The sequence below is a fragment of the Choloepus didactylus genome, chromosome 4, assembly GCF_015220235.1.
Source record: "Choloepus didactylus isolate mChoDid1 chromosome 4, mChoDid1.pri, whole genome shotgun sequence".
Lineage (NCBI taxonomy): Eukaryota > Metazoa > Chordata > Mammalia > Pilosa > Megalonychidae > Choloepus > Choloepus didactylus.
This window is the reverse complement of record NC_051310.1, coordinates 100,514,490-100,527,696: the sequence shown is the minus strand read 5'-3', so window position 1 is coordinate 100,527,696 and position 13,207 is coordinate 100,514,490. Positions and strand designations below refer to the sequence as shown.

Sequence of the window (13,207 nt, the reverse complement as noted above, 5' to 3'; positions counted from 1 at the left end):
GTTTTAAATAGTGAATCCTTATTGCCTTGCATAATTAGAAAAACAGTTCAAAAAACAATTTGAGTAACACCCTTAGACCAATATCTTTAATCAGCACATTGTTCTGCTCCCTCTTTTCCTGTATCATCTGCTCTTAAACATACATACAAATCGATGAAGAATTTTTTAATCCTAACCTTTTTCAATTATCTTACTTCTCTTTATTTCAATTACCAAAAATCTCTAAAGGAAGAGTTTATACTTACTATCTTCATTTCTTCAAGCAGACTAATTCACTGATTTCTAACACCAGGTTAAGAACCAACTTTTTTTTTTTTAATAAATTCAGTTTTATTGAAATACATTCACATACCATACAATCATCCATGATATACAATCCACTGTCCACAGTATGATAACATAGTTATGCGTTCATCACCACAATCTATCTCTGAACATTTTCCTTACATCAGAAAGAACCAGAACAAGAATAAAAAATAAAAGTGAAAAAAGAACACCCAAATCATCCCCCCATCCCACCCTATTTGTCCTTTAGTTTTTATCCCCATTCCTCCACTCATCCATACACTAGATAAAGGGGGTGTGATCCACAAGGTCTTCACAATCACACTATTACCGCTTGTAATCTACATTATTATATAATTGTCTTCAGGAGTCCAGACTGCTCGGTTGGAGTTTGGTAGTTTCAGGTATTTACTTCTAGCTATTCCAATACATTAAAGCCTAAGAGGTGTCATCTATATAGTACATAAGAATGTCCACCAGAGTGACCTCTCGACTCCATTTGGAATCTCTCAGCCACTGAAACTATTTCGTCTCATTTTGCATCCCCCTTTTGGTCAAGAAGATACTCTCAGTCCCACGATGCCGGGTCCACATTCATCCCTGGGAGTCATACTCTGCGTTGCCAGGGAGATTTACACCCCTGGGAGTCGGGTCCCACGTAGGGGGGAGGGCAGCGAGAAGAACCAACTTTTAACAAGACTCACTGGTCTTACTTTTTTTTTTTTGGAAGGCTATTTCTTCAATCCCTATTACATCACTGCCCTAGTGGGCTGATTCCAGTTCTTATCTTCCATTCTATGTTTGCTTTCTTCAGAGTTCTCACAAATGCCCTTTGCCTATATCTCTTCCTCCTTCACCTTCAACCTAAGCCACATTTATTTCCATCTACAGAATTTCTCCACAAGAATATTAATCAGGAAATCCCAAACAGAATTCATCATTGTCATCTATCTAAAACAACATTCTCAGCTTAAGGTCTTCCTATCAACAATCACTCCAGATACAAACATGTTTGTCTTTAATTCGAGATTTTTAACCATATGCCTTTTCTAGCCAAACTTGCTTTCCATGAATCCAACATACAACTGTGCTGGTTTGAAACTGTTATGGACCCCAGAAGAGCCATGATCTTTTAATCCAATCTTGTTGGGTGGAACCTTCTGATTGAGAGTTTCCATGGAGATGTGACTCAGCCAACTGTGGGTGAGACCTTTGATTAAATTATTACCATGGAGATGTGATCCCACCCGTTCTGGGAGGGTCTTAATTAGATCACTGGTGTCCTTTAAGAGAGCTCATGGAAACAAGGAGCTCAGAGAAGCTGAGAGAGACATTTTGGAGAGAAACTAAGACATTTAATACAGAGTTTGCCCCTGGGAGAAGCTGAGAGCAGACACAGACCCAGACGCTTGGAGATGCTGGGAGATGCCAACAGAAGGACGTTTGGAGATGCTAAGAGATGAAGCCCAGAGTTTGTCCAGGAAAAGCTAAAAGAGGACTCCCAGATGCTTAGAAAGAAATGCCCCAGGAGAAACAAGCAGAAAGCTGAGAGAAGCTAAGATAGACAGAAGCCCAGAGACATTCTGGAAAAGCCATTTTGAAACACAACCCAGGGGCAAAGGACCAGCAGACACCAGCCACATGCCTTCCCAGCTGACAGAGGTGTACAGGACACCATTGGCCTTCCTTCAGTGAGGGTATCCTCTCGTTGATGCCTTAGTTTGGATGCTTTTACGGCCTTAGAACTGTAAAGTTGTAACCTAATAAATCCCCTTTATAAAAGCCAATTCATTTCTGATATTTTGCATAATGGCAGCTTTAGCAAATCAGAACACCAACCTTCTCCTGAAAGGGCAGCAATCCAATGCACCCAAACATACCATGCCCATGGTTGTTCTGGGCCTTTTCTACCACATTGTATTAGTAACCTAGAATATCTTCTTTTCACATATACAAATCTGATACCTCCAAAGTCCAGCCTCCTACTTTTCTAGATTCCCCTAAATGTTGCTGACCTTTGTTTATCATCTTGTGAGAAAAAAAGAGAATAAGATATATATAATCTTTGAAGACAAGTACAATGTCCACTTCCACAGTACACTAGACCCATGAAAGATGTTTAATGTTTCCATGCAGAATTTATTCCATATAAATTAAACTGTAAGCAAGCTTTTAAAAAACTCTCAACCCACAAATATCATCCTAAGTAGGCAATTTTAAGAATTATTTTACACTCAAGACTCCCAAAACAAAACAAAAACCATGACCATTTCTTTATTCCTGAGACTTTCCGAAAAGCATATTTTAGATTTAAAAATTCCAAATCAAAGAAATAAAATAGTAATCTGAATTAATTCTAAGATCTAAAACAGAAAAAATGTTTTGAAACCAAGACCATGCTTCATACACTTTTTATCTGGCCAATGCAGAGACACAGATCTTTGTTCTGAAATTTAAACACAAAGCTTCAGAATCCAAAAACCTGCAAAATTAAATCATTGACTAAAAACTAACCGGCCTAAGCTCAATGTCTTTGGAACCTGTTCTTGAATTCTTAGATGATTTTTCAACAGGAGATAATTTCATTACTTCTGGTGAATAGTCCCTCAAATGTTCTCAAATTCTCCTTTTATTCAAACATAATCTTTAGAGTAGTTCCTATTTCTAGAAATAATCAAATACAAGTCAAGTGTTGATTATTATTAAATGTAAAAACAATGAAAAAGAAATGGAGAGCCCCCCTGAGGAGCTAGGGGAGAATGCAGGGGTGCTGGGCCTCCCCACCTCAATGGTTGCTGATGTGCTCACAGACATTGGGGACTGGTCGTTTGATGGGCCGAGCCCTCTACCATGGGACTTGTCCTTGGGAAGACTGTTGCTGCAAAGGAGAGGCTAGGCCTGCCTATAATTGTGCCTAAGAGTCTCCTCCTGAATGCCTCTTTGTTGCTCAGATGTGGCCCTCTCCCTCTAGCTAAGCCAACTTGGCAGGTGAAATCACTGCCCTCCCCCTACATGGGATCTGACACCCAGGGGTGTAAATCTCCCTGGCAACATGGAATATGATTCCCGGGGAATCTAGACCCAGCATCGTGGGATGGAGAACATCTTCTTGACCAAAAGGGGATGTGAAATGAAATAACTTTCAGTGGCAGACAGATTCCAAAAGGAGCCGAGAGGTCACTCTGGTGGGCACTCTTATGCACAATATAGACAACCATTTTTAGGTTCTAATGAATTGGAATAGCTAGCAGTAAATAACTGAAACTATCAAACTACAACCCAGAACCCTTGAATCTTGAAGACAATTGTATAAAAATGTAGCTTATGGGGGGGGGGGGGCAATGTAATTGGGAAAGCCATATGGACCACACTCCCCTTTGTCCAATGTATGGATGGATGAGTAGAAAAATGGGGGCAAAAAAAAAAAAGCACTCAATGTTCCTTTTTACTTTAATTGTTATTTTTCACCTTAATTTTTATTCTTTTTATTTGTGTGTGTGTGGTAATGAAAATGTTCAAAAATTAATTTTGATGATGAACGCAAAACTATATAAAGGTACTGTGAACAACTGATTATACGCTTTGTATGACTGCATAGTATGTGAATATATCTCAATAAAATTGAATTTAAAAAAATGTAAATATGTTTTAGTGCTAAAAAATGTTAAGACCTCTTATTTTTCAGGCCATTAGATCTATGACCTTTAGATACGTGGTTTATCCAAAGGCATACTGTTAACTAGAGAGAGATAAAGCCAAATTTTAGAAATGATATTCAGTCCCAATTACCATGTGTTTTTCATGACTCAACATTGTCCATGATTTATCAAAGGAGATTAAAGAATTACCTAAAGGTTCAATACTGAAAATATTTATAAAATGTTACTTTCATGTAAAATACCTACTTCAGCCATCTCTTCCTCCTCCTCCTCTTCAGAAGTCACTTCTTCTGTTGTCCCATTCTGAAATGGAGAAAGAACTTGCCAGAGCTACACAGAAAAATAAGCAAAGGCTGAGTGCATTAGAAAACTGGTGCTACAAGTATTAGGGACAGACTCTCAGTCATCTGCCTCTGTATTCCCACTAAGAAATGGAAAGCTTATGAAAGCTGAAATATTTATTGTTGAATCTAGCTTTGATCTAACAAATAATATTTATCAGCTTAATAGATGTCTTAGGAATAAACAAAGAAATCACTCAAAAATAAAGCTGAACTAAATTTTTTTAAAAACTAATTTAAAATAAAAAAAACAAGTTTATACACAAGATCAGCAGCTTATGTTTAAAATTAAATATCCTGATTGTATGGTATGTGAATATACTTCAATAAAAGTGAATTAAAAAAAATTAAATATCCCAAACCAAAGATTTGTTAAAATAATAGCTACCTTTTTAACTTTAAAAAGCCTGAGTCCTTCCATAAACTCAACTGCCTTATATTTTAAGTGTTGTAAAGGAATAGACATTTGTAAAGTTCTGCACAAAACTAAAAATCATAAAGTGATCACTGCCTCACTAAAGAACCATTTTTTTTTTCTTTTAATAACATGTTTACCACAGAATAGTTCTTACAAGACACAATTTACCACTCATTCATAAATGAACCTGATGAGGTTTTAGGAAGATTTATATCTAGTTTTGGCAGAGTTCAAAAAGACAACTTTCCTGGGTCAGAGCGTAATTCTCCAGGATGCAGTTCCAAGAATACCTAAGAGGTCAAGAAACCAGGATCCAAATATCAAATCAGACTACAAAAGATCTCAGCAGTATCTAGGGATCTGTTCTTAGGTACTCTGATAGCATAATTCATTAAGAACACCATTATCTCAAAGAATGTGACTGTTCTGGATTAGTGAGCTAGAGGATTCCAAATGGAAACACATACCCCTGCAGAATAAATTTACATCTGTTTTAAACCTGCAACACTTCAGATACATTATCCATCTCTTAGAAACTGAATAAGAAAAGGAAGCAAGCAGCAGCTCCCAAAATGTTGTGATTCATTCTTCCTTCTAAACCATACATTCCCAAACAGAGTATTTTGGGTATCTAAAGAACAGACTAAGCCTAAAAGTCACAAAAAGTATGACAGAGAAAACATTTCTGAAATGCTAATTTCAAAACCTACCCCAGAGAACCAGTGTGTTTAAAAAGCTCTTTTGGGTGACTGTAACATGGCCTAATTGAGATTGAGGTTTGTCAACACTGACCTAGTCCATGTCTTTTATTTTACAAATGAGAAAACTGGAGCCCCCAAAATGATAAGTAATTTAATCAAAATACAAAGCCTGCTAGGGGTTATGAAATCTAAGATGAATTTCATTTCATGATGCGGCTTTCTTTTGAGAACACTACTGAAATGACATAAGAATATTATAAGAAAGAATAAATCTATAGCAGCACTGGGAAAACAACAAAAACAGGAAGGGTACCATCAATGAACCAAAAACTCTAGTGACATTTTAGAAAACATAAAGCAGGTGGAATCAGCCTGTTGCTCTTGAGAAAGTCACAACCCAATCCAGATAATGGGGGGGGGACCACTGGGGAAGTCAGTAGAATGGTTTTTCTAGAAGAATCACAGGGGATTCTAGAAGACAAGGGGATTGGGGAACTGAAACAGACCAGGAGGCTGTCAGAAAGAATGTCAGAGCAGTGCTATATTTGTTCCAGCTACAAATGGTAAAAATCACTCTTACGTAGGAGACTTGCCTTGATGGGCTCTTAGTAAGGATGTCAGAACCAGAGAGAAAAGAGGTTTTTTTTAAGGTAGCTCCATGCAGCAGTAAAATCTCCTAAGAGACTCCCTCCTCCCTCTTCCATTTACTCAAGTCAGCCTGGAAGTACCCAGTTTAACTGCCAACGGAGCCTACTGTCCAACATAAAGGAAAGCCCACCTACTAGCACCTCCCCATCCACATGTCACAGACAGAACACAGGTCCACAAATCAGGAAGGGGATGCCATAGCAGAGAAGAGGAATGTCCACAATTGCTGACAACACCCTTATGAATAATCAATAATTGTCAATGGTATAACTCATCTATAAATGAGCAGATAACCAAATATCACCAGATGTTTGAAGAAAACTAGTAATCTGAGAGAAAGGCACCAACACAGGCAAGCATAAAAAGTGACCTGAAACAACAATGACAGAAATAAAACAGAACCTAAAAAATTGAATTGGAATCTTTATCAGTTGAGAAGATACTGCATCCACATAAATTAAAATTTAAAAATTACATAGAAAGGTCAAGACTGGGAAATAAAAAAAACAAGATACCCTTCCCCCAAAAGAGCAACAACAAAAACCACTCAGTAGAAGGGCCAAGAGCATAATAGACTTGGCAGAACACTGCATTTATGACTAAAAAGACCCATTTGTGACATTACTTTAGAATACAGAGAAAAGGACAAGGAAATAGTTAAGGGACATGGAGGATAGGAATACAAAGCTCCAATATTCATCCAGTGTTCAACCAGAGGATGGAGAGGAAGAAATGAAAAGGAATAAGAAAGACAAATGACTTCAGAATATATAGCAACCCAAAAGGAATAATGAAAAGTAAAACTCCATGCTTCATAATTAAAGAAAAAGCATACTAACCTCCAAAAAGAAAAAATAAATAATTCTTGAATGAAAAAGGAAATTTACCTTCATGCCCTACTAATTCAACTCCTAAGTATATGCTCCCGATAAATGCTTGCATAATGGTAGCACTATTCCTAATAGCCAAAAAACAGCAAAAAGCCCATAAATTCATAAAGTGAAATGGATAAACCAGTTATACATTTAAACAGTAGAATAAATACAGCTACACACAATATTAATGAGTTTCACACACAGTATTATGCAAAAGAAAGACATGAAAGAAAACAAAGTATGACCCTGTCAATGTAATATTCAAAAACAGGCAACAATAAACCATATTGTTCAGGGAAGCATAGCTAGGTGATAAAAGTAGAAAAAAGTAAATGAATGATTAGGACACTGGAAGGGGCCCTGCAGAGGGTGTCTGCAGAGCTGGCAATGTTCCGTTTCTTAACCAGGATGGTGGCTGGGTGGTGGTTCCCAGAAATTCACTAAAACTCTGTAACTATTTGTTACACTAAACATATTGTTTTACATATTTTTCAGTACATGTTATATTTCACAGTAAAGTCTGAAATAATAATAATAATATGAACAAAAGATGACTCAAACTACTTAGAAAATACAAAACAATATACTAAGTTTTTTAACTTGTTCAATAAAGCCAAACAGTACTCAGAAGTGCATACCTTTACATAAATTTATTGAAAAAACAATGTTTAATCACAATGATCCAATAAACTAGAAAAGCAAAATAAACAAAAAGAAAAAAGTGGGTAAGACAACCAAAAAAGTAAAAAGAAAATACTTAAGATTTAAAATAAAAACCAAAAGGTTGACGCCCTCAAAAGACCAATCTACAATCTAATAAAACAAACAAGCCTCTGACAAGTAATCAAAATAAAGAAAATAACCTGAGAAATGAAAAGAGGATACAACCACAGATGAAAGTGATATAAAAAAAGAATCTGAACATCTTGACAATAATTTTCAAGGTATAGATGAGATGATCTCTTTTTTTAAGAATCTGAACTTACTAAAACTGATTGAAGTAGCAGAAAATCCAAACAGACCAATATATAGAAGACAAAAGATGGTCAAAGACTTATTCCCAAATTTACTGATCAGGAACAGATGTTCATTTAAACCAGGGATTCTCAACTTCAGCACTACTGATATTTTGGGCCATGTAATTATTGGTCGAGGGGGTTGTCTTGTGCATTGTAAACTATTAGTAATATCCCTGGCCTTTACTCATGACATATCAATAGCACCACTCTTCCTGGCTGTGACAATCAAAAAGGTCTCTGGATATTTCCAAATGTCTCCTGGGGTTAAAAAACCACCCTAGGTTGAGAAACACTAATTTATAAACTATTCTAGAGTGTAGAAAAAAAGACGCAAAGCCTCCTAAGTCATTTTATGAGCCTGCTTTACACTGATATCAAAATAAAACAAGGGTCAAAAGGAGAAGGAAAAATATCAATGCACAATCAGATAAAAGAGAAGTAAAAATCCAAAAATAAAATATCACATCCATTCTAACAGTGGTTATTAGAGGAATGCAAGAATGATTCAAAATTAGGAATCCCTTCACATACTTCAAAAATTATGGTATGCCCATATACGGAATGCTATGCAGTCATGAAAAACAAGGCAGAGCTACATGCATGATTGAGTCCATGATATACTACAAAGATAGATAGATAGGTAGATAGATATAAGCATTCCAGTGAAGGATGGAAAACTAAACATAAGAACATATGTTTCTCCCAACTTCTCTCTTTCTGAGGCTCCACCAGAATTACAGTGAAGAATAAACATTTTATAAGCACATAGTGATAAACAGGAAAAAAAGAAAGAAGAAAGAAAAGAATGGGGCTATCAGAAGAAAAGCCCACACTAGACAATGACAATAAATGGAGATATGGTAATCAAAGGATCAGGGCAAGTCAAATCATAGTTTTGGAGGGATACAGAAAATAAGAAGTCTATTTGTCCCATAGAACACTGGAAAGGCTCTGGACTCTAAGACACCAGGTACAATGAAGGGCAGAAGTGTTGTGTAGGACTGAAAACAGAAGGATTGACCAAATCCTGTATACAGAAAATACTTCCTAGATTTCCAAGCACACTCCTCTCCCTTGCTTCCTTGAGCAGAACCCAGGCAGATATATTCCCATCCTCAAGCAAATCATCAGGTTTTCATCTCCAAAAAAATGGAGTAGTTCCTGCCAACATTTATTATCGTGCCAGGCAATGGAGAGGAAGAGGGCAGGGGTGTAAAGACAGTACGAATTCCTCCTAAAAGCTACCAACCATGAGAGAATGCAGGTGCAAAATGGCAGAATAGGGAGTAAAATTACTCCACACTCTTCACTAGGAAAATGAAAGAGGTAGAAAAGAGACTGGAAATAAGTGGTAATCCTGGGACCAGAAAGGCGTTTAGAACGAGGAAAATCAGAAGAAGTGAGATGACACAGAGAGTTCAGGTTTAGTAAGTGAAGGCACAAACCACTGAGTGGCCCTCATTGTTCAGCCTGGCAGTTGCTAGATTCTAGGAGTGGCCAGCTAAGGCCAGAACTGGCACAGATAACCAACTCCTCCAAAAGTAAGGGAGGGTCGAGGTAGGTCTGGAGGATCTGTGAGGGGCCAGCACAGAAGCTGGCACAAGTTCTGGCTCTCTGGGCAGCAGCATTTCCAGTCTCAGACCAGAATCCAACAGGGTGGAAAGAGTTAAGTGTCTTTTATCCCTTCTGTGTGTAGGTGTGTCCTGGTGTGGCAGATCCCTGAGGACACAGCATAGGTTTCAGCCTTGGTTTCCACCTTCTCTGTAGCAGTATCTTCTGGCCTCATACCACCATCTACTAGGATTTAAAGAATCAGTGCATTTTTTCATTGGTTGGGTATGTACTTTCTCTCTCTCTTGTTTGGTCTAGCCAATCCCTGAGGGCCCAGTACAGACACTAGTCGGTTTCTCTCAGAAGCAGTGTCTTCTGACTTCATACCAGTTATCTACAGGGACAATAAGAGCCTGAGCACCCTTCTCATTTTTTTTCCCTTTGATTGGCTGGGTTTTTTTTCTGTTTTATAATTTGAGGACTGGCAGATCCCTGAGGGATAAGCATGGACGCTGGGCTAGGTTTCATCCTTAAAAGCAGCAGTTTCTGGCTTCTCACCAACACAAAACAAAAGATTAAGAGAGGCAATGCACTTTTTTTACCCCTCTTGTTTTTTGGTGGCTGTTTTGTATGCTATGATTTTTTTTCCTCCTCTCTTTTTGCTTTTTCTTTTCTTCTTTTTTTTTTAACTTCAGTTTGCATTTAATTTATGATGAATTTATTCCCAAGCCATAAGTTCTTGTTTCTTCAGTTTCTTCTGGGATATCTTTTTTTTTTGTGCAACCTCCTCTTCTGGTTTAAAACAATTTGTTCTTTCTCAGTAAGGATCATCTCAGTGTGGCAGGGGGAACTCATGTACCGGTTAATCCGACCATGAGCTCTGTAAGTATGGCGGCGCATCTTGGGAGCTTTGTTCACCAGGATGTGCTCAATGACCAGAGAATCTGCATGTAAACCCTTAAGTTCAGCATTACTTTCTGCATTTTTAAGCATGTGCAACAAAAATTCAGCACTTTTTTTAGGCCATCAACCCTGCATCCAGCCCCACCGTTTGGCCTGGGCACAGCCACCAACACCACCGTTGTAACGATGGAATGGCACACACTGCTTCTGTAAAGTGACATCTTTCAGATACTTGGTGGCTTTTCGAATATGCATACCTTTGATGGCCTGAGCAGTTTCTCAGGTGTCCTTAAAGTGAACACGAAGATTTGAACCTCCTGATTTGCATGATTTTGTGGGGTTTTCAGGGTCAAGTGAATAGCGAACCATCAGAGCTCTCCTCTGGCCACTTACGGGAAGAGTCTTCTTGTTCTTAGTCTAGCAAACTGAAGAGTGGGAGAACTTGATTTCCAGAGTGACTATAACTTAAAAAATTACAAAACATACAAGGAAACAGTCACAACAAAAAAAGAATTTGACAATATATTCTGGAGTAAGCAGTCTCTGGAATCACTAATCAAAGATCTTAGAACAGTTCTCATAAAATAGGACCCAGGAACTAAAGGAAAACAAAGATGAAGAATTAAAGGAAATCAGGAAAACTATATGAATAAAATAAGATTTCAGTAATAAGAAAGAAATCATAAAGAACTAAATGAAAATACTAGAACACAAAAGTACAATAACTAAAATGATGAATTCAATAGAGGGGCTTAACAGCACAATGGAGGAGGCAGAAGAAAGGATCAATGATCTTAAAGACAAAACTAATGAAACTGTCCAGGTTGAGAAGAAAAAAGAATGAAAACAAATGAATGAGCCTGAAGAGGCAGGGCAAGATGGCAGCATAAGGAGGTGTGGAATTTAGTTATTCCTCTACAGCAACTAGTAAATAGCCAGGAACAACTAGTAAATAGCCTGGAACAATTATTGGGGGACATCCATGACTGTTCATACATTGTACACCAGTCAGGAATGGGTGGAACAGCTGAAATCGCCGCATAAAAATTGCAAACCAGTGCCCCTTCCCCTGGCACAGCAGGCCAAGCTGCAAAACTTCCTTGTGAATAAAAGAAGCAGTCCCTGCCAGAAGCAGGGAAGAGTGGCTCAGCCAAGCTCTGATTGCAGTTTCAATTTAACAAATTTGGACTACTGAATAAACATATAAGCACAGATAGGTCCTAAGGAAACAGGAATCTGTGGTTCCTCCTGGCAGAGAGGAGGCAGGGCTAAAGGGGAAGAAAAAAAATACACGTACACACTCACACACACGACTAAATAAAAACAGAGGCTTTTGGAGACAGCTGTGCTCAGAGTGCTGGAGAATACACGTGTCCTAAAAAAAGAGTCACAGAGAATTGCGTACAAACTCCCAGTCAAATGGAGAAACAGAGGGGCTGGAGACTGGCTCTGAAAAGGGAAAGGGACTTTTGCTCTTTTTCCATTTTATTTTTCCTCTCATTCTAAGCACCTCATTGGAGAAAGCCTCAGGCATCAATTGTCAGCTGCTGATCCAGCCAAGGGTGGAGTTAAGAGAGTCAGAGAGACAAAGGAGGAATTCAAGTGTAGAAGAGTACTCCCTAGGGTCTATATCTTCCCTACGAAAAGGCGGACAGGGATCAGCTAAAGTGGTAGTCTTCCCTCAGGGAACTCAGACCCCAGGGCCTGGGAGAAAACAAACAAACCAGAAACAACTTAAGCTTGGCTTCTGACACCCTTGGCCCCTGGCCAGGACCGGGTCCATGGTGAATTGAAGGGACCGCATCTCTTTACACTGGTGGGCAGCTGCAGGCTGACAAGCACCACCTGTTGGGCAGCATAGGAAAAGCACCGAGTCTAGAGGCCTAACGGGAAAGTCTGACAACCTGCTGCTCAGGGAAACTTGATACTGCTTACACTTTCCTCCTGAGAACTGGGCCCATCTGGTCTGGGAAAATCTGATTGGGGTAATCAAGGAAAATATCGAGTCACCTTAGGAAAAACAAAGATATGGCCCAGTCAAAGGAACAAACTTACACTTTAACTGAGATACTGGAATTGAAACAACTAATTATTAATCAAACGAATCTCCTAAATCAATCCAAAAATCAAATCGAGTTAAGGGAAGATATGACAAAAGAGATAAAGGATATAAGGAAGACACTGGGCGAACATAAGGAAGAAATAGAAACTATGAAAAAACAATTGGCAGAACTTATGGGAATGAAAGGCACAATACAAGAGATAACAAAATGAAGACATACAACAACAGATTTAAAGAGGCAGAAAAAAAGATTCATGAACTACAGGCCAGGACATCTGAAATCCTACACACAAAAGAGCAGATAGGGAAAAGAATGGAAAAATATAGGCAGCATCTTAGGGAACTGAATGACAACATAAAGCGAATGAATGTACAAGTCATAAGTATTCCAGAAGGAGAAAAGAAGGGAAAGGGGGCAGAAACAATAATGGAGGAAATAATCACTGAAAATTTCCCATCTCATATGAAAGACATAAAATTACAGCTCCTAGAAGTGCAACATGCCCCATACAGAATAGATCCAAATATATTTACACGAAGACACTTAATAATCAGATTATCAAATGTTTTAAATGTCAAAGACAAAGAGAGAATTCTGAAAGCAGCAAAAGAAAAGTGATCCATCACATAAGGGAAGCTCAGTAAGACTGTGCAGATTTCTCAGTAGAAACCATGGAGACAAGAAGGAAGTGGTATGATATATTTAAGATACTGAAGGAGAGGAACTATGAACCAAGAATTCTAT

General features: G+C 38.2%; 1 protein-coding gene across 4 annotated transcripts in view; it reads right to left on the bottom strand.

Annotated features, from left to right (window-relative positions):
- Positions 1-13,207, bottom strand: part of UBE2Q2 (ubiquitin conjugating enzyme E2 Q2) — a 96,413-nt gene that overhangs the window by 39,123 nt on the left and 44,083 nt on the right. For 2 of the 4 annotated variants that reach the window (XM_037833309.1, XM_037833307.1), the window contains exon 4: positions 4,191-4,274. In XM_037833309.1, coding sequence (XP_037689237.1) covers positions 4,191-4,274 — 84 coding nt within the window. The remainder of the gene's footprint in view (positions 1-4,190; positions 4,275-13,207) is intronic. The other 2 variants (XM_037833310.1, XM_037833308.1) reach the window with 1 other exon arrangement.